The 23,295-nt window shown below is 41.0% G+C and overlaps 1 protein-coding gene across 3 annotated transcripts in view; it reads left to right on the top strand.

The window, feature by feature from the left end:
* Nucleotides 1–2,406: 2,406 nt before the first annotated feature.
* The window catches only part of TC2N (tandem C2 domains, nuclear), a 47,812-nt gene continuing 26,923 nt past the window's right edge, over nucleotides 2,407–23,295 (top strand). For 2 of the 3 annotated variants that reach the window (XM_063440020.1, XM_063440022.1), the window contains exons 1-5: nucleotides 2,407–2,508; nucleotides 8,660–8,712; nucleotides 10,578–10,693; nucleotides 15,237–15,467; nucleotides 18,271–18,441. In XM_063440020.1, coding sequence (XP_063296090.1) covers nucleotides 10,633–10,693; nucleotides 15,237–15,467; nucleotides 18,271–18,441 — 463 coding nt within the window. In that variant the 5' untranslated portion in view covers nucleotides 2,407–2,508; nucleotides 8,660–8,712; nucleotides 10,578–10,632. Of the gene's footprint in view, nucleotides 2,509–8,435; nucleotides 8,512–8,659; nucleotides 8,713–10,577; nucleotides 10,694–15,236; nucleotides 15,468–18,270; nucleotides 18,442–23,295 lie in introns of those variants that run through there. The other variant, XM_063440021.1, reaches the window with a different exon arrangement.

Here is a 23,295-nt window from a genome sequence, read left to right on the forward strand (position 1 = left end):
AAGGGACACTATAGGTATCAAAACAACTTTACCTTATTTAAGCAGTTTTGGTGTATTGATCATGCCCCTGCAGTTCACTGCTAATTTTTTTGCAATTTAGGTGTTAAATCACATTGTTTATATAGCCATAGTCACACCTCCCTCCATGTGACTTCCATAGCGTTCCTAAACACTTCCTGTAAAAAGAGATCTAATGTTCAAACTCCCTTTATTGCACATTCTTTTTAATTTGGGATTTTTTTTTACCTCCTGCTCTGTTAATAGTCTGGTAGACCCTGCAGGGTCCTCCTGTGTGGGATTCAAGTTTCATTTACGGAGCAGGAGAAAAACGTCTGTAGGAAGTTAACATCCGATTGAAAATGAAACCAATTTTTTATGCATGCTATGTGAGTCATAACCAGGGGAGGTGTGGCCTTGGCTGTATAAACATAAACAAAAGTAATTTAAATTTGAAATGGCAGAGAATTTAGCAGTGAGACTGCAGGAGCATGATTTATACCTCAAAACTAGTTGATTAAATTAAAGTTATTTTGATGCCTGTAGGGTCCCTTTAAGGTGGGTCCAGTGTGAGCATACTACCTCTATATATGCAGGTTATCTGTAAATGATTTAATCTATAACTCGTGCTATGAAAATGGCAAGCAAATCTAACAACATCTATTCAACATCTTTCTTTAGGTGTTGGAAAAAATGTAATCTAGCAAACTTTTCCAAAATGTGAAAGATAAAAATTGTACGTTACCTAAAGGGAAACCGTTACTTTTCTTATTTAATTATACAATTAAACACATTAAAAAAAAAAAAGGGCAAGTCTTATACTATTGATTGCCATGGAGCCAAGACGGAGGCTCCTCATTACAGTAAACTAGAGCAATTGTTTTCCAGCATTTCATTTTATTTTTCAAACCTCACAAACACAGATAATTTAAATATATATATATCATATGAAAATCATTGAGAGAGACAATTCCCTTTAATGGTGTCAAATTTGCTTGCTTTGTAGACAACACAGAGATCCTAAGCAGGACTTTTAGGCAGGATTAAGAATGCTTTGCATTTCTATGGTTACATGGGAATAACTGTGAAATTACCATAACAATACAGGTAGCTGCTAAATAGTTTCATGGATTTTTGGCACAAGTGTTTATTTTTACTGAATACATTGTATACTCTAATGATTTCTCTAAAATGGGAACTTTCTCCCAGAAATCTAAGGACATTTTACAAATAAAACAAGCATCTCAAAGTCTATATTATTGATTTACAGTGTATTCAAATGGCATTGCAACACAACTGCTTTCACATAGTCACACAGAGCATATTGAAATACAAAATATCAATGTAGCACAGGACACCATCATCACAGAGCATCCTACATGTAGACTACAGCACCCTAATCATAAAAGATCCCAGATTTAGCGCACAACACACTAATCACAGAGCTCCCTAGATGGAGCACAGGAACATACTACCCAGAATGGAGCACCCTAAATGGAGCACCGTTATCACAGTGTACCGTGGATAGAGCACCTAACACTCAGAGCACTCAGTATCCTTATCACAATGTACCCAGAATGGAGCTCCCCGCACTCTAATCACAGAGCTCCATCGATGAAGGCACAGAATCCTAAACATCCTTGATGGAGTATCCAGAATAGCACCCTAGATCAATCACACTAATCACTAATACCCAGAGGAAGCAGCTGGCACGCTAATCACAGAGCTCCCTAGAAAGCACCCTAATCACAGAGCTCACTAGAAAGCACCCAGTACCTTATTAAACAGAGCACCCAGCATTCTAATCACAGAGCTCCCTAGAAAGCACCCTAATCACAGAGCTCCTTATAAAGCACCCTGCCGTGCAAGTACCCCAGGTTGAGCACACATTATTGTATTAAAGGTTAATGCACAGTAAGTTAATGCACTGATTAGACCCAGTAGATCTTTACATAGAGATGAGACCAGGCTGGGAGGATGCCCAGTCACAGCATGCCCTGCTCTTAGAACTCTGCCATACCTGGCACTGCCTCCTGATCCATGCCTGGCACTGCCTCCTGAGCCAAACCTGGTACTGCCTCCTGAGCCATACCTGGCACTGCCATCTGACCCATCCCTGACACTGCCATCTGACCCATCCCTGGCACTGCCATCTGAACCATGCCTGGGACTGCTTCCTGAGCCAAACCTGGCACTGCCTCCTGATCCATGCCTGTCACTGCCTCCTGAACAATGTCTGGCTCTGCCATCTGATCAATTCCTCGCACTACCATCTGAACCATGCTTGGCACTGCCTCCTGATCATGACTGTCTGGCACTGCTTTCTGATCATGCCTGGCACTGTCTCCAGACCATGCCCTTCAAAGGTTGCTCCGGGTGTCTCCTGCTCCTAGCTCAGCCACACCTCCCGGTAGCTCCAGCCCTGCATTACTCACTCCTGCTGGCAGTACAGCTGCTGCCTCCTGTGAGAGTGCTGGATGTCCTGCCAGGCTGGGAGCTCTCCTGCCACAGGTAAGTCACTGCCCCCTCCCCCCTCGGCTGCCCACTGGCACTGCCCATGCTGCTTCCTAAAGCTCAGTAATTGTTAATGAATGGATATCCTTCAGCTTTATCAATCCCCTCCTCCCGACAGCTACCTGTAATATCTCACAGACACTATTGTAATATATACCCTGCCCTGTATATATAATAACCTATACATACTGTATAACCCACTCTACATGGGTATATACCCTCCCTGCCCCTGTATATATAATAACCCACCTGGCATCCATACTGTATAACCCACTCTACATGGGTATTTACCCTCCCTGCCCCTGTATATATAATAACCCACCTGGCATACATACTCTATAACCCACTCTACATGGGTATATACCCTCCCTGCCCCTGTATATATAATAACCCACCTGGCATACATACTGTATAACCCACTCTACATGGGTATATACCCTCCCTGCCCCTGTATATATAATAACCCACCTGGCATACATACTCTATAACCCACTCTACATGGGTATATACCCTCCCTACCCCTGTATATATAATAACCCACCTGGCATACATACTCTATAACCCACTCTACATGGGTATATACCCTCCCTGCCCCTGTATATATAATAACCCACCTGGCATACATACTCTATAACCCACTCTACATGGGTATATACCCTCCCTGCCCCTGTATATATAATAACCCACCTGGCATACATACTCTATAACCCACTCTACATGGGTATATACCCTCCCTGCCCCTGTATATGTACTAACCCACCTGGCATACATACTGTATAACCCACTCTACATGGGTATATACCCTCCCTGCCCCTGTATATATAATAACCCACCTGGCATCCATACTCTATAACCCACTCTACATGGGTATATACCCTCCCTGCCCCTGTATATGTACTAACCCACCTGGCATACATACTGTATAACCCACTCTACATGGGTATATACCCTCCCTGCCCCTGTATATATAATAACCCACCTGGCATACATACTCTGTAACCCACTCTACATGGGTATATACCCTCCCTGCCCCTGTATATATAATAACCCACCTGGCATACATACTGTATAACCCACTCTACATGGGTATATACCCTCCCTGCCCCTGTATATATAATAACCCACCTGGCATACATACTCTGTAACCCACTCTACATGGGTATATACCCTCCCTGCCCCTGTATATATAATAACCCACCTGGCATACATACTGTATAACCCACTCTACATGGGTATATACCCTCCCTGCCCCTGTATATATAATAACCCACCTGGCATACATACTCTATAACCCACTCTACATGGGTATATACCCTCCTTGCCCCTGTATATATAATAACCCACCTGGCATCCATACTGTATAACCCACTCTAAATGGGTATATACCCTCCCTACCCCCTGTATATACAATAACCCACCTGGCATCCATACTGTATAACCCACTCTACATAGGTATATACCCTCCCTGCCCCTGTATATACAATAACCCACCTGGCATACATACTCTATAACCCACTCTACATGGGTATATACCCTCCCTGCCCCTGTATATATAATAACCCACCTGGCATACATACTGTATAACCCACTCTACATGGGTATATACCCTCCCTGCCCCTGTATATATAATAACCCACCTGGCATACATACTGTATAACCCACTCTACATGGGTATATACCCTCCCTGCCCCTGTATATATAATAACCCACCTGGCATACATACTCTATAACCCACTCTACATGGGTATTTACCCTCCCTGCCCCTGTATATATAATAACCCACCTGGCATACATACTCTATAACCCACTCTACATGGGTATATACCCTCCCTGCCCCTGTATATACAATAACCCACCTGGCATACATACTGTATAACCCACTCTACATGGGTATATACCCTCCCTGCCCCTGTATATACAATAACCCACCTGGCATACATACTGTATAACCCACTCTACATGGGTATATACCCTCCCTGCCCCCTGTATATGTACTAACCCACCTGGCATACATACTGTATAACCCACTCTATATAGCCAGTGTATAATGCCCTCCCCCAGTAGTATATATGTAATAAACCAACTTGCAGTATTCAGGTAATTATCCATCTGTATAAATGTTAACTCACTTGGCAAAATATTTGTAGCATCACACAATGTATTTGTAATAACCCCTGGATGTTATTACATGTACAGTGCCAAGTAAATGTATTATATGTGGGCTGCCAGGAGAATTATTACATAAGTTCTTATGGTGATTATTACATACGCATTGTATTGGTACAGTATTCAAATAAACTAGTGGATTTACAAAAATTACAAATAAAGCGGGATTTAGTATATGCTCAAATTTTTGCTGCGGCACATTATATATAAACTGTATAGATGTTTATTACATATAAACTGCAGGGAATTCACTGCATATTACAGATACACTGTTACGGATACACTGTTACGGGAGTTATTACATATACAGATACTGTGTTAAGCACCTGGCGCTATGTAATGTCCCCTTGCCTCTGACTACATAATGAGGATTATATATAGATTACAATGTTAATGACATTTATAATGCAATTGGAAAAGGCATGTGAGTGATGTATGGCTCTTGGATGACTATGATAAGAAAGGTTTTCACTAACGTAAGAATTCAGAGTGAATTTCAAATTCAAGATACCAGAACACTCCCCCCCACCCCCCCAAAAAAATATAGCACTGGTAATATTATTTAGAGATTTTTAATATAACCAAATCCTTTATCACAATCCTTTACAAAAGATTTGTGGATACATCAGTGACGATAGTAAACTTAGAATCTGGTGGAAACATACTAGATATAGTGGTTGCCAACCCAGTCCTCAAGTACCCCTCAACAGTCCAGGATTTAGGGATTACCCAGTTGTGTCTAAGGTGTTTTTCTAAATCCTGGACTGGTAGGGGGTTCTTGAGGACTGGGTTGGGAACCCCTGGACTAGAATAATATTGCCAATACTAGGGGAAGGACAGGTAGGTGTCTGGAGTTTAACAGATTATTAGCTAAAGTGAGAATTGTCAGGATATCAAGTGTACTAAATGTACATTTCAGATTTAAGGCCAACATAGCTGAACTGAACACATTGTCCAACAGCTGGTGATTTACTTTTTGTCTAGCCATGGATCAGTGAATAACGGTTTTGCTAAATCTGGATATTTTTTACATCACTGTTAATTCCTACTTGGCTGCTTTGGCCAATGACCCCTGATGTACATTACACAGTCTCTGGCACAGATTAAGCATGACTGTGATGTGCTCCTATGAGGAAAGATTTCTGCATGTTATTTGCATATGATTAAATTTACATAATGTTCTGTCATTCACTGGCCTGGGCTCTAGACCAGCTCATCCCAAGTCTACTGCAAGGCAGGTATTTATGATGTATTGAGATTCTGTGATTCTGTTTACTTGTTCAGACTCTGTACGCATTCCGAGCACTGGTGGATGATGTCATGGACTGCATCTCTCACAATGCTCTTACAACCATAATGCTGGCAAAGCATCAGGGGAGATGTAGTCTACCACATCTGGAGTGCGGAAGGTTGCCTACCCCTTGTCTAGATGTTACCCTGGTATAGCTGTGGATGTGCTTTTTATTATAATCTGGCATCATAATGCATCATCCAAACTTGTCTGGGACTCATACAAATACTAATTCATTCATTTACAGTTATTTGTGCCAGGATTGTAGTGTGTTTGCAAGTAGTTTCATGTTTGAAGTCCTAATAAAGGGCATGTATTATTCAAACAAATAGTTCAAAATAGTCATCATTGCTTGGAACTTAATTAGCTATACTACTAAAAGCCATTTTTCTAGTTACAGACGGAGCAAATGATCATTTTATGAGGGTCTTGTACATAAAATGCTCAAGGTAGGAACTGTGGCGGTTACTGGCTTGGCCATAGGATACTGTAAGCAGCATAACCACTTTAGCTAGTAGCAATGGTTGTGTCGCCCGGTGTGGCCCTAGGTGCAGTCTCCATAGTGTTTTTGAAACCACTTCCAATGGTTAGATAAAAAACCCGGTGATTTACTGGCACCCCCCAAACTCTGTCTTCAACATCATTAAAAGGGATTTCATACACGTTGTATGGTGTGGGCATGCATAATATGGTTTTGTTGCACAGTGACAGATTGTTAGCCCTGGGCCCTTTTTGTCAACAGATAGTTTGCGTCATCGATGCACTGCTGCTATAATAAATATACAATAATAAATTAAGAAATAAGGCGCCTGTATTTCACACATTTGTTTGTAAAAATCAGTTTTATATTCTCCCTAAAATAGGGTAGACATCCTTGTCAGCAACACTGTGAAAAATCGGGTATCCATTAAAAAAAATGGCTCATTTCAAATGAGAATTTAGAAAATTTCAGTGTAATTCTTCAGTTTTTTTGTAAGATACTTATCTCTTAGAGGATGCTGCTGGCAGGCAGCAATGTTATAGCCTGACATTAGCTGGCAATTAGCAGAACTATGAACACTTCCCAGCTTCAGAGCTGTGAAACAGGGAGCTAATTCCCTGGTAAGTCTTTTAATAAACACTCTGCCTGCCTGTCTGTTATGATACATGTGTGGGAAAGTTTTTGAGAGTCAGTGTTAATAGTTTACGTCTTGATATATAGTATGGGGAATGTGTATAAGTGTATATCAAGATAAACAGAAGTCAGTTTGTAAGTGTGTACCTGTATACGTTAGCGTTGAAGGGATTATGTGCAAGAGAATATGTGTTGTAAGTACGTACTTGAGAGTCAGCATGTTAGGAGTGTATATCTGAATATAGATATGTTTGAATGTGAGTGTTTAGATCTTTTGGGGGTAGAGTCAAATCAACAATAACAACAATCACCATCTCATAAAAATTCACAATTGACAGTTTTTCTATTACAATGGAATATTTGTATCTACATTTACATAAACTGCTGGTGTTTGGAATGTGTGTGTGGTGGGTATGTGTGTGAAACAGTTTTTTATGTTTAAGGGGTAAGTGTTCATGTGAGTATGGACATGTGTGTATTGACAATAAAATTAATATTTCTGAAAATTTGATGGAACTTGTGAATGTGTGTTTGTTCGAAAAACAAAATATACGTAAAAATATAAAGTAGAGAAAGCACTCATAGGGTAGTAACGTAATATTGGATCACCCCCAGAGTCAAAGGTTGCACTCACAGAATGACCGCAAATTCAGGCTCATCAGTAAAATGTTGGTTCCACCAGGTTCGATTTATCGATTTTGAACCGACAGTTTACTGATGAGCCTGAATTTGCGGTCATTCTGTGAGTGCAACCTTTAACTCTGGGGGTGATCTAATATTACGTTACTACCCTATGAGTGCTTTCTCTATTTTATATTTTTAGGTATATTTTGTTTTTCTAATTATGCAAGGACTATTGAGAGGAATCCTTTGGGGCATACCATACCACTTAAAAAGGGGATAATTACCTTTTTTTTTTTAATTTTACACTTCTGCACCTGGGTGGTCTATACACTTGTTCGTTTCTGAATGTGTGTTTGTGCATGTTTGTGTGCAAGGACTGAAAACCGAATGGTAAAATTTACACAAAACTAACAAGTATGCAAAAAATATCCAACTCCGTTACAACTATTACTGCTTAAATTTTGCTTTTGATATTTGAATTCACATCAATTTGGTGCTTAGTGATTAAGTCTAATAAAGAAAGAATATCTTTGTGTATAAGTGTTCGTATGATATGTCAGATAGTGTTTGTGTGTGTATGTGTATGCTGCCACCACCCTTCTTGCAGTTAAATGGTTAAATGCTACAATGGCGACCTGTCTAGTGACATAACTGATTATATAGCAGAGATGATGCTGTTTCTAATCATTTCAACCCATTGTCTGATTTTGCACTGCCCCTAATTCCTCCGAGTTTCCATTGTACAACAGAGCAGGCAGTGGAGTGCAGTCACTCTAGAAAGGAGTCTGATAGAAACAGATCATTGGTACGTTGGTACTCTCGCTCTTATTTCACTGCTGGAAGATTTCAATGTCTCTTTCCCAGTAACTTTCAAAAGCCGATTAAACATTTTTATGAAAAGAAAAGTAGCATTATCAGCCTCAGGTTTAATTAAAACCATTATTTGATTGCAGAAATGGAGCCAGATCTTCAGTGTTGCTGCAGGTGAAGTTACAGGGTAATAAAGGTAAGTAGTCATTTAATTCTTGGCATCCTGTAATTTATAAAGCAAGTCTTTTGTCCTGTCTGCCTTTTTCTAACCCTGTAATCATCTGGAGATTCTACGCTAACACCGGTCATTAAACTATTAGTTGTTAGAATAAACCTCAAATGAAACGAAAAAAATAATTCTGCTTACGCACACTCCTTGGATAGTTCTATGAACTCTGCAATAAGAATTATCTCGCTTTCATTAAAACTGTACATTGATTTTTAATCAGTAATTAAAATTTCTGTATAGAAAATGATGGGGGAGATATTCATTAATCAGTGAATTTTAGAGAATTTAAGGCCGAAATGCACATTGTGGGCTAAAATAACTACTCTGGAACAAATCTTCAACTCAGTTAGTTTATTTTATCCTGATTTTTATCACTGCTATTTGCTGTTTAGTTATGTTGTTTCTTCTCTGTGTCTGCCTGAGTAGTATGGGAGTTGTAGCTGGCAGTTGGTGGGTTAACAGGTTGTAAACTTAGATCTTGCAGAAGGCTTGAAAAAAAAATACCTTTAGTTTACATTCACTGTACGTCGGTCGTCCACAAGTAAAAATGTTAAAGCATTAACTAATTACTTGCTTTAATTCAGATTGTCACGTGTGACCACTTCACAATATTTTATTAATAGCCATAATAAACTTCACATAATTTCTGGTTTGATAAAATATTTTTCTTAACCCGATTTTCCTGTTTGTCTAAACACGAATCTAACTATAGGTAAATACTTGCATCAACAAATTGTGTTCTCAGTCTAAATTCGCAGGGTAATTATGTTATCTTGTGCGTCCTATTATTGGATTTGTAGAGATGGAAATTTCTCGGAACAGAATGTGTTATCTGAAACCACATATAAAAGTTTTTGTTTTGGATTTTTTTTTTAAATGTATAAGTAGAGTATTTTCCATGATGTTTGAGGCAAGCGCTGATAAATTTGTATATTTTGGCATGCTTCATAAATTTGAAGTAAACATATGTGCACTTGCTTAATTTTCCCTGACTGATATGCACCGATTGCATCAGAAAATAATCCACCATCTATTTTCAATAGAATGTCGACCAAATAACATAAAAATATAGCACAATCAGAAAATTGTGATGGCAAATTGTTTAATGCCTTGCTGATCTTTTAAGGAAATACCCAAGTTACAAAATACATATTTTTTAAGGATCCTTTTTTCGAAATAGAATGAAAAATGATCAGGGAATTGCACATTTTAAGCCCGAATATAGGAATTGAAAATGTCTCCAATTAAGCTATTGGGCAAAAATTTTCCATCAATTTCTAGTTTTACGAATAACTACTTTCAGGGTTATTTACTATTGTGTGAATTGTCGCAAATACCAAGCAGTTTTCAAATGTAAGGCCGAAATTTGAAATGTTTCAGTAAACCATTAAATGCTCGAATACCATTAGGTTGGGTGATGAAAAGCGGGGCTTTCACAACGGAGATGTAGCGATACGTCCATGGTGTTAAGACCTCCGTAGAGGTCACATCTTGCCTTATGAGTGACTTAGTTAAACAGTAACCATCACTACCAGTGAGATAGTGTAGTGAATAGAGCTTCAGTTGCAGTATCTCAGAGTCACAAGCTTGATTCTTGACACTAGAGTCACGTCAGTGCACTTTTTCATTCTTCCAAGGTCAATAAAATGAATACCATTAAGTTGGGTAATAACTATCCCTAGATACCAAGGGATTTCTGCATTTGGAATTTCCGTAAAAAAGTCGAAAATCTAGTTCTTCTGGTTAAAACCAGTGATGGCATTACTGTCCTATGTTGTTTCTAAAATATTTTTCAAGGTTTTATTCTCTCTCTCTATATGTCCTCCAAACAGGAGAATCGTGGGTAGTATCTTCTAGATCCCTTGATTTCGGAACAACGAATGGATAATGGCTGCAGAGTTTATAAAGAGTTGCTGTAAAGGGTGTTTTTACAGCGACAAGAACAAAGGTATGGACACACTGGCTATTATAATACTATTCTTGTCTGGAGATTGACTCCTGGTTGACTATTGGTGTAATGGGGCAAGATACGGATGGGGTTGATTGGAGCAAAGAATAAATATTCTGGTGAAAGTTTTTACCTGATCAGGCCATGGGGAGTTGTTCAGAACTGAATTTCAAATTTCAGGCCAAAATAGATTAACTGGAAGCATAGCTTAGACAATGTTTCCAAATCAGCCATTTTAGCCTCAATTTGAAATTAACTTTGAATAACCCTCCGAATGTAGCATCATTCGGGAGAAGATGAAAGAGTTTGAGATGGTTTGAGATGGTTGAGAGAGAGGGTGTTTGGCAGGGAATGGGAGAAAATAGGTAATTTGGCTTGGACTGGTGGCAGAGAACCAGTTCAGAGCAGACTAAGAACTGAGCCAGCACGTCTTGGTTCAGGAAATAGTTTGAATGGATTGAGGAAGTGACATTGACTGGGGAAAGGAAGTAAGCTGGCGAAGACTCGAGGTGGGAAAATATTGTGGCCTGGTCTTTTGCATGCAATGACTCATAAAGTTATTCACTAAAAAAAAATCCTAGTTAACTGTGTTCAGTTTGGCTATTTTGGCATCAAATGTGAAATTTACTTTGAATTCACTTTGCATTACCAAAAATTCACAATTTATTTAATAACCTTACCAGTGTAAGGAAACAATTTGACACAAGACAGTGTGCATCGTGGGCATGTAGCTAAAGAGGTAACTGCTTGGTATGAAGAGACTGGGAGCAGGCAACCAAATTGGCAGAGGATCCACTTTGGCAATGGGTGGGGAATTTGAAGCTGCTTGGATGGGCTGATGGTACGGGATCAGTTTGACAGAGACAGAGCAAGGCATGACAAAGAAGAAGTATGACATTTACAGTCTGTGCTGGTTTGTGGAATCCTTGTGAAAGGTACCATTATTCATCCCACAATGATAACGCATACTGGTTTTTGTTAGATGACACATGAGACTTTGTGGGAGTGCGTATAAACACTTGGGATGCTCCACAGCAAGAACGCTTTGGACAAAAACATTGTCTGATCAAATTTAGTACATTTGCAATTTGCTAGTAGAAAGTATTTATCACATTTTATTGATCAGTGAGAAAGTGGCTTGGATTAAATGGAATCTTTGTCCTATTGCCAGCCTTACATGTCCCTTTAAATGTCGTTCTTTTAGCGCATTGTTCATGAGTGAGCTGGCATTTGATGTTGCAAACTCGAGGAATAAAAGCCAAAGGATTGGGAGGCACCAAATTTCCTCATATATTTACTAAGGGAGTCCGTACACAGGAAGTATTATCTCACTACTCCTCCGTGTTACTCAGTCATCATCTTGGACTGATGAAATCGCTTCTTTTGCTATTTCTTTTGGATAGCCTAGCCTAGATGCTTACTTACCCTAGTGTGCATTTCCCAATTAGAATTTAACACTTCCAGAGTTATCTATAAAACTTTAAAATGTACTTAGAATCAGGAGTGGCAACAGAACTTTAGAGGAACATCAAAGAGTTAGGAATACAAACCAGTGCTCAAAATGCTTCCGTTTTAATGTCCCTTGTTATAGATGTTGTCTCCCCCATTTGTGCCATAAAAATAATGAAAATGGTCCATTCGAACATTCCAATGATCCTCATAGTGGAGCATTGGAGACCCGATGCACATATATGGCAATCAGTTTTTTTTTTTTCTTTTTGGTAATTTCTCCTAATATGCAACAAACTCACATACTGAAACTGGAAAGTAATATTAAAAAAAAATTCCCTCCACATGTATCCAGTTATCCTTACCATTATCACCACTTTCAAACAGAGAAGGTTATTTGCTAAATTGAGAATTCTAAAAATATATTTTAAAATTTAGGCCACAATAGCAGAATTAGAACTCTTCTTCAAGCGAGTTCTGTTTTCAGTTTAACGATTTTGCCCTCAGATTCGAAATTTACTATAAATTCCAGGATTTTCTTGCTTTTGTGAATAGCCCTGTTGATTTGCCACGCATAATCTCTGTGCACACATCCAACAGAGACCCTGATCTAATCGTGTTGGATAAATTATACTATTATTATAATACTTTGCATTATTTATATTTATTTTATCTAGTAAAATATAGTGATTCAAGTTAAAGGAACACTCCTGGCACCATAACAACTTAATTCCGATGAGGTCATGATGGTGCCCAAACTGTACCTTTAAGGAGCATTAGTAGACATTTATTCCTTCCTAAATCCTGCAAAATATTAACCCCAGGGAAATTAATTTAATAAACAATGGATTGTACTCTCATACCTCCCAACTGTCTGTGATCAGGCAGGGTAGTCTTAATTTGTAAACTCTGTCCTGCCATCCCGGGTTATTCGTCTGATATTCCTATTCTCAGGAACATTAACTGAAATAAAAAAATATACAAAATGTGAGTGATAGTGGTCCTTAAAACACTTGAATAATATATATATATAGGTGATAGCTGCTCTAACACTCAGTGGACAGCCCACGATGTGATTCACAATAAATTCAACAAACCAAAACAAATTGTTTAGGTGAAAACTGTGCAAGACGATAACGATATACTTACACGTGTGCTTCTTTGCAGCATGTACCCTGAGCAATCACACTTTCACGGTTATTCACATAAAGTGAGAATTGTTGGGATTTCCCTAGCTGTGTGCAATGGGATCTTGGCACATTGAAATAAATGACATTAAATATGCAACCACAAGGTGTGAAAGATTGAATGTGAAGTTTTATTGCATTTGGTGAAGATTGTTCCACAGATCTTACTCAAATATTGTCAGAACTGTAAAGCAAACACATCATATAAACAGACATTTGACTTCTATGAGTTTGTGTGTCATATACAGGACAGCACATACATTTTTTTTACAATTTTATATTAACTTTTACATGTTGGGATGTATTAGGATTGACTTTTTCGCAATGTTTTCCTGGACATATATCACTTGTGCGCGATGTGTCGTGCTACATAAATATTCTGTTCTGAAGTATACGGAATTAAAGTGTTATTTTGGGAGGAAGGAAGGAAGTCCCATGCCCCTGACCCCCTCGGCTAACGACTTAGATCTCAATCCGAGCTGCCACAGTATGTATGTTTCTTCCTGCCCATCCAATTACTGTATGATGGGCTATGCCAGGGAAAAGGCAATTTTCGCCACTCCAGGTGTTGTGGACTACATCTCCCATGATGCTTTGCTAGCATTATGGCTGTAAGAGCATTATGGGAGATGTTGTCCACAACATCTGGAGTGCGAAAGGTTGCCCAACCATGCAAGTTTCCCCCTTACTCCACTACTTATTGTGAAGGAGCCTGAAATGTATTGATGTGATCACATCTATAGCTCCATTCGTAGAACTGGATGAAGCTGTTGTGGATATGGATCTGCTGAACTACATATCCCATGAACCTCCGCTTTCCAGAGAAACATGGTAGATCTGGCAGCCATAGATGTATTGGATGTATCATGTGTAGATGTATTAGGGAAATACCTTAAAATAATAAAACTTACAGGAGAAACAGATCAAAGATGGGGCACTAAAGTAGCATTTAAATTAGGCATCTCAAACTCTGGCTCCCGAGATTTTGCAAAACTACAACTCCCATGATTCCCTGGCTATCTGCTTAATTCAAGTATATTGTGGGTTTTATAGACCATCAACATCCTCCCAGCCAGAGTTTGAAATCTGTGATTTAAGCCAAAACTGAATGTTCAAGTTCACCTTACTGAATACAATATAAGATTTTTGTTTTTCATTTTATACTTAAATCACCATTTATTATTTATTTATTTATTATTGCCATTTATATAGCGCCAACAGATTCCGTAGCGCTTTACAATATTATGAGAGGGGGATTTAACTATAAATAGGACAGTTACAAATAAACTTACAGGAACAATAGGTTGAAGAGGACCCTGCTCAAACGAGCTTACATTCTATAGGAGGTGGGGTGTAAAACACATTAGGACAGGTCTAAGTCTATAAGCACCATAACCTCTAACTCTCATTGGAGTAGCGATGGTGCCTGGATTCCCAGTTGCCATCCCAATACTTGTTGTTAAATAACTTTCGAGTGGTTTAACACTGAGTGAGGGTTCACAGCACCTGCATTCAGCCTATCACAAATTGGTGTGGCTAAGGCAAAGTGTAAATCTGTAGGCACCCTGAAGCATTTACTCGTACAAGCGAAGTTTGATGAGAAGTGAGATTAAGTGGTGATGGTGCCTAGAATGTGCTTAGACCATGCAAACACAGACAGAGAGAGATATCCTTGTTTGACATTAATGGAGATTTTTCAAAGTGTCGTGTTCTGAAAAGTAGTTCAAAGATGTAAAATGGGAGAAGTCACCAATAGAATGTGTCCAAATTTTTCAGTGATTTCCATGGCCCCACTTTTTGTACTTTGCAAACATTTTAAAGAACACGACTCTATGGTAAATCACCCCCACTATGTTCAGTATAATCATAACCCCGCTAAGATAACAATGTGCTTTAATCTCTTCCAGCTTTGACTGAAAAAGACTTCTCTGGAGAGGCCAGAAAAGGATCCCATATTGTGGGCTTGCCAGCAATTACCTCGGTCTCAATAAAGAGACAAGTAGGATGTACAGAAGATTACTTGCTTTCCAAACTGCCAAGTGATGGACGACATGTGCCATTTGTCGTTCCAACATTTAAGCCGTCCTATATACAACCCCGAACCCTTACCAGCCCCTCTCACCAGGAAGGAATTAAAGGTATTGTTTAATTCATGGAAGAGCGCATGTGTGTACACTGATCAGCCACAACATTAAATCCACTGACAGGTGAAATGAATAAGGGGTGGGATATATGGGGAAGCATGTGTACAGTCAGCTCTTGAATTCCATGTGTTGGAAACAGGAAAAATGGGCAAGCGAAAAGATCTGAGTAACTTTTTGAAATGCCAAAAAGTGATGGCTAGAAAACTCGGTTAGAGCTAGATGAGTGTCCAAGTATCATTGATGCATGCAGGGAGTTAAGGCTAACTCATCTGATCCGATCACCCCGAAGAACTCCTGTCGTTTAAATTGCTGAAAAATGTAATGCTGGCCATGGTGGAAAGGTGTCCGAACACACAGCGCATCACATTTTGCTGCGTAGACGCAGCCCGGTCAGAGTGCCCATGATGTCCACAGTCCACAGCCGAAAATGTCTCCAATGGGGACAAAAGCATTAGAACTGGACCACGGAGTAATGGAAGAAGGTTGCTTGGTCTGATGGATCATGTTTTCTTTTAGATCAGGCAGATGGGCAGGTGTGTGTGTGCGTGCGTCATTTTCCTGGGGAAGAGATGGCAGCAGGATGCACTATGGGATGAAGGCAGGCCGGCGGAGGCAGTGTTATGCTCTGGGCAATGTTCTGCTGGGAAACCTTGGGTCCTGGCATTCATGTGGATGTTACTTTGACACGTAACACCTACCTAGAGATTGCTGCAGAACCCGTACATCTCTTCATGGCAATTGTGTTCCCTTATGGCAATGACTTCATTCAGCAGGATAATGTACCCTGCCACACTGCAAAAAATTGTTCAGGAATGGTTTGAGGAACATGACAAAGAGTTTAAGATGTTGCCTTGGTCTCCAAATCCATCCATTTCCTCCTGTAACTCTTATTGCCCACCTCCCCTCCTGTAACTCTTCTTGTCCCCCTCCCCTACTGTAACTCTTATTGTCCCTCTCCTCCTGTAACTCTTCTTGTCCCCCCTCCTGTAACTCTTCTTGGCCCCCCTGTAACTTTTATTGTCCCCCCCTCCTGTAACTCTTCTTCCCCCCTGAAACTTGTATTGTCCCCCCCTCCTGTAACTCTTCTCCCCCCTGTAACTTTTATTGTCCCCCCTCCTGTAACTCTTCTCTCCCCCCCGTAACTTTTATTGTGTCCCTCCTCCTGTAACTCTTCTACCCACCCCTGTAACTTTCATTGTGTCCCCCTCCTGTAACTCTTCTCCCCACCCCTGTAACTTTTATTGTGTCCCCCCTCCTGTAACTCTTCTACCCACCCCTGTAACTTTCATTGTGCCCCCCCCCTCCTGTAACTCTTCTCCCCACCCCTGTAACTTTTATTGTGTCCCCCCTCCTGTAACTCTTCTCCCCACCCCTGTAACTTTCATTGTGGCCCCCCTCCTGTAACTCTTCTCCCCACCCCTGTAACTTTTATTGTGTCCCCCCTCCTGTAACTCTTCTCTCCCCCTGTAACTTTTATTGTGCCCCCCTCCTGTAACTCTTCTACCCACCCCTGTAACTTTCATTGTGTCCCCCCTCCTGTAACTCTTCTCCCCACCCCTGTAACTTTTATTGTGTCCCCCCTCCTGTAACTCTTCTACCCACCCCTGTAACTTTTATTGTGTCCCCCCTCCTGTAACTCTTCTCTTCCCCCGTAACTTTTATTATGTCCCCCCTCCTGTAACTCTTCTCCCCACCCCTGTAACTTTGATTGTGTCCCCCCTCCTGTAACTCTTCTCCCACCCCTGTAACTTTGATTGTGTCCCCCCTCCTGTAACTCTTCTCCCCACCCCTGTAACTTTTATTGTGTCCCTCTTCCTGTAACTCTTCTCCCCACCCCTGTAACTTTGATTGTGTCCCCCCTCCTGTAACTCTTCTCCCCACCCCTGTAACTTTGATTGTGTCCCCCCTCCTGTAACTCTTCTCCCCACCCCTGTAACTTTTATTGTGTCCCTCTTCCTGTAACTCTTCTCCCCACCCCTGTAACTTTGATTGTGTCCCCCCTCCTGTAACTCTTCTCCCCACCCCTGTAACTTTTATTGTGTCCCTCTTCCTGTAACTCTTCTCCCCACCCCTGTAACTTTTATTGTGTCCCCCCTCCTGTAACTCTTCTCCCCACCCCTGTAACTTTTATTGTGTCCCCCCTCCTGTAACTCTTTTCCCCACCCTGTAACTTGTATTGTCCCCCACTCCCCTCCTACCTTCCATTGTGCCCCCTTCTCTCTCCATGTAGCGTGGTTGAACGGGCGGTACGCGGTAGAGGATCCTGTTTCCTGTCCCGGTCTGACAGGAAGCAGTTTGTTGCATCTTCTGTCAGACCGGGTAAACCGCGTCCCGTCCGCTCGGCCACTCTACACGCAATGACCGGCAGGAGGGGAGCACTATGCAAGGTGCTCTCCTACTGCCGGTCACCCAAGGATTGCGCCCCCCAGGCCGGTGCGCCCTAAGGTGGCTGCTTGTGCCGCCTTATGGTAGCGCCGGCCCTGCTGAGAACGGACGAAAGCTTAGAGAAACTCAGTAGCTTGCCCTTCGGTAAATCCCCGCTCAGGTCTCAAAATGTTTTTTGCTTACATGTGCCATTACAGAGAAAACATATCTGAAGCATATCAGACTAATTCTACCTGTAAAAGCAGTCCAGAATAGAAATGCCAGCAAGTTCTCTATGTCTTCGAACCTACACAATATTAGGCAGGTGGTTTTAATGTTGTGACTGATTACTAGATATATACCTATATGTGGGTATGTCTGTGTGCATGTATAGTGTTAAATAATTGACATTTATATATATTTTCCTATTGAGGATCTGCCAGAGCCACCTTCACTGATAGAAAAGCAGAGCTTTCCAACTTCTATCAACAAGGACCCAACTTAGATGTAATTTACAACCCCAGTTATATCCCACCGCATAATTCTCCTGATCTGAACCGGCGAACCAAGCTGCACGCAGACCCTGTTAGACTATACGGATCAGGTGAGACTTTACGGGGGAGATGGGCATGGTACTCTGCTATACCATGTAGATCAGGTGAGACCTGTATGAGAAGGGCATGGTGGGTACCTGCCTACAGATGCTGGGCAAGTGGTACTGTTTCTCGGCAAGAGGCATCTGTCTTCATGGTAAACTTCAAATCAATTATTTTTCAATAATGGTAAAATGTGATAAAATGTTGAATTTATAAAGATGATGGTGCAATAAATACTTAAAATGTATGCAGAAAACTATTAAGACAAGAAAGAATTTACATATTTATTCTTTTTCTTTAAAAAAACATATATTTGTTCCTTACAATACATAATAGTAATTAATTTAACATCATATCTCTTGTCCCAGAATATCCCCATGTCCCTTTAAATTAAAATGCGATGCAGAAGTCTGTCTGTCTCTGGATGTAAGCTTCATCTAGGAGCAGATGATGAACAATTGTATATCCTTTGTTCCAGATGCTTTCAGAATCCTTGCAGCGGTCAGTGTTAATAACCAGGAACAAACAAATCATGTGTTACTAGTGATGACTGTCCTACTAATCGCACACATGTTTATATATCCTACAAAATATTTATCGGTTATTTAAAGTTGCATTGTCACTGGAAATTCTATATGCATCATAGAACACTTTTTTTTTCCAATAAAAGATTTCTTGATAATCTAGGGCAGCGGTTCCCAACCCAGTCCTCAAGTACCCCCTACCAGTCCAGGATTGCCCAGTTGTTTCTAAAAAAAAAAAAAAAACACTTTAGACACAACAGGGTAATCCCTAAATCCTGGACCTGTAGGGGGTACTTGAGGACTGGGTGGGGAACCCCTGATCTAGGGCATGTTGGCTACAGAGCGTCATCAGAGATTTAAAAAAACGTTTCCTGTTCAGTGAGAAGATGGGAGCTAATTTGAAAATCACAGACTCTGATTGGCTGCTGAAATCACATGCTCTCTTATTTTGGTATCAGTTTTAATTGTGTGTTACATTTGCACTGAATAACTGAATAAGAAAAGTACAGATAACCTCCTAAACTGAAGCCCAGGGAGGCTATGTTTTTTAATATTTCCTGACTTGTTTTCTTAAGAAAACAATTAAAATTGTCAGGAAAGGGGGCAGGACCTAACCTCCAAGATGATTGGATGCATGGATTGGACGTTCTGAGAGGAATGCGTATTAATCACACTTTTAGCAAAGTATTTACAGCATACATTGATCTGCACTGATTGCAGATACTTTACTTTACACTTGTGAGGCTCCTTCATATACAGTTGCATATACTTCATATACAGTTGCTTCATATACAGTTGCAAGAAAAAGTATGTGAACGCTTTGGATTGATCTGGATTTCTGCACAAATTGGTCATAAAATGTGATCTGATCATCCTCTAAGTCACAACAATAGACAATAGACAAACATTGTGTGTTTTTATTGAACACACAATGTAAACATTCACAGTGCAGGTGGAAAAAGTATGTGAACTAATGACATCTCCAAGAGCTAATTGGAGTGAGATGTCAGCCAACTGGAGTCCAATCAATGAGATGAGATTGAAGGTGTTGGTTACAGCTACCCTGCCCTATAAAAACACACACCAGTTCTGGGTTTGCTTTTCACAAGAAGCATTGCCTGATGTGAATGATGCCTCGCACAAAAGAGCTCTCAGAAGACCTACGATTAAGAATTGTTGACTTGCATAAAGCTGGAAAGGGTTATAAAAGTATCTCCAAAAGCCTTGCTGTTCATCAGTCCACGGTAAGACAAATTGTCTATAAATGGAGAAAGTTCCACTGCTGCTACTCTTCCTAGGAGTGGCCGTCCTGTAAAGATGACTGCAAGAGCACAGCGCAGACTGCTCAATGAGGTGAAGAAGAATCCTAGAGTGTCAGCTAAAGACTTACAAAAGTCACTGGCAAATGCTAACATCCCTGTTAGCGAATCTACAATACGTAAAACACTAAACAAGAATGGATTTCATGGGAGGATACCACAGAGGAAGCCACTGCTGTCCAAACAAAACATTGCTGCACGTTTACAGTTTGCACAAGAGCACCTGGATGTTCCACAGCAGTACTGGCAAAATATTCTGTGGACAGATGAAACCAAAGTTGAGTTGTTTGGAAGAAACACACAACACTATGTGGAGCGAAAAAGAGGCTCAGCACACCAACATTAAAACCTCATCCCAACTGTGAAGTATGGTGGTGGGGGCATCATGGTTTGGGGCTGCTTTGCTGCATCAGAGCCTGGACGGATTGCTATCATCGAAGGAAAAATGAATTCCCAAGTTTATCAAGACATTTTGCAGGAGAACTTCAGGCCATCTGTCTACCAGCTGAAGCTCAACAGAAGATGGGTGTTGCAACAGGACAATGACCCAAAGCATAGAAGTAAATCAACAACAGAATGGCTTAAACAGAAGAAAATACGCCTTCTGAAGTGGCCCAGTCAGAGTCCTGACCTCAACCCGATTGAGATGCTGTGGCATGACCTCAAGAAAGCGATTCACACCAGACATCCCAAGAATATTGCTGAACTGAAATAGTACTGTAAAGAGGAATGGTCAAGAATTACTCCTGACCGTTGTGCACGTCTGATCTGCAACTACAGGAAACGTTTGGTTGAAGTTATTGCTGCCAAAGGAGGTTCAACTAGTTATTAAATTCAAGGGTTCACATACTTTTTCCACCTGCACTGTGAATGTTTACATGGTGTGTTCAATAAAAACATGGCAACATTTCATTCTTTGTGTGTTATTAGTTTAAGCAGACTGTGATTGTCTATTGTTGTGACTTAGAGGATGATCAGATCACATTTTATGACCAATTTGTGCAGAAATCCATACTTTTTCTTGCAACTGTATGTAATTTTGACTCTGCTACGACCACGTTTTGGTGAATCTGGATTGTGGTAGATCAACGTGGGTTAGAGGAAGATGGCTGATCCCTCTTCCCTTCGAATCACACATATCTACAGAATCTACTTGAGTCTTCTATATAGCCCCCTGTCGGTATGGGTTATCTCAGCACCTACCACTATTGTTGTTGTGCCCAGTTGTACACTAGATCACGCAAGCCATGGGAGCGGCATTTCCTTTAAAATGGTGGATACCACATGCTTACTCGACACTAGAGGCCTGCGGTCTCCCATCCTGAATAGACTGGACCGATTATTTGCAGCTTTCTGGGCCAGGATCCACCATTGAATGCCGCCTGTGCACCATAGAAGAAGATACCTACCCTTCCTGCGAATGTGGTACTGGTTCTTTCAGTGTACATGGAGACCCATCCACATGAGCATGCTGGGGCCTATGGCTACATGACCTGAGAGGCCATGAAAATCTTTGCCCCTTTTATGCTGTACTTATGCTGAGAGCTTGAATGTAGCATCTTCCCAGCCACATTGGGACAAAGCTGTTGGGAGCGGCGCATTCAGTGCACAGACTGATCACAGCAGCAAACCACTGGACACCAGGGATAATGAGCCAAATATAAATCAAGTGTGTGTGTGTGAGTCTATGAATGTGAGTATGTGGTATGTGCATGTATGAATGTTTGTGTGTATGAATGAGTGTTTATGTGTGAGTGATTGAATGTATGAATGTTGGTGTGTGTGTGTGTATGTGCACGTGTGCGTGCAAGAATGTGAGCATGTATGCATATACATGTTTGTGTGTGTGAATGTGAGCATGTATGAATGTTTGTGTATCAATGTAAACTGAACAAAATTATAAACGCAACACTTGTTTTTGACCCAATTTTTCATGAGCTGAACTCAAAGATCTAAGACTTTTTCTAAACCTGTGTTAGTGAGCACTTCTCATTTGCCGAGATAATCCATCCACCTCACAGGTGTGGCATATCAAGATACTGATTAAACAGCATGATTATTGCACAGGTGTACCTTAGGCTGGTCACAATAAGAAGCCACTCTAGAATGTGCAGTTTTACTGTATTGGGAGGGTCCTGGGGGGGTCCAAAAACCAGTCAGTATCTGGTGTGACCACCTTTTGCCTGACGCAGTGCAACACATCTCCTTCGCATACAGTTGATCAGATTGCTGATTGTGGTCTGTGGAATGTTGGTCCACTCCTCTTTAATAGCTGTGCAAAGTTGCTGGATATTGGCAGTACTTGGAACACGCTGTCGTATACGCCGATCCAGAGCATCCCAAACATGCTCAATGGGTGACATGTCCGGTGAATATGCTGGCCATGCAAGGACTGGGATGTTTTCAGCTTCCAGGAATTGTGTACAGACCCTTGCAACCTGGGGCTGTGCATTATCATGCTGCAACATGAGGTGATGGTCGTGGATGAATGGCACAAAAATGGACCTCAGGATATCATCACGGTATATCTGTGCATTCAAAATGCCATCAGTAAAATGCACCTGTGTTCGTTGTCCATAACATACGCCTGCCCATACCATAACCCCACCGCCACCACGGGCCACTCGATCGACAATGTTGACATCAGCAACTGCTCACTCACACAATGCCATATACGCTGTCTGCTATCTGCCCTGTACAGTGAAAAACTGGATTTATCCTTAAAGAGAACACCTCTCCAAAGTGCCAGACGCCATCGAATGTGAGCATTTGCCCACTCAAGTCAGTTACGAGGAAGAAATGCAGTCAGGTCGAGACCCCGATGAGGACGACGAGCATGCAGATGAGCTTCCCTGAGACGGCTTCTGACAGTTTGTGCCGAAATTCTTTGGTTATGCAAACCGATTGTTGCAGAAGCTGTCCGGGTGGTTGGTCTCAGACGATTTTGGAGGTGAAGATGCTGCATGCGGAGGTCCTGGGCTGGTGTGGTTACACGTGGTCTGTGATTGTGAGGCCGGTT

The sequence above is a fragment of the Pelobates fuscus genome, chromosome 13 (assembly GCF_036172605.1).
Source record: "Pelobates fuscus isolate aPelFus1 chromosome 13, aPelFus1.pri, whole genome shotgun sequence".
NCBI classification, from domain to species: Eukaryota; Metazoa; Chordata; class Amphibia; order Anura; family Pelobatidae; genus Pelobates; species Pelobates fuscus.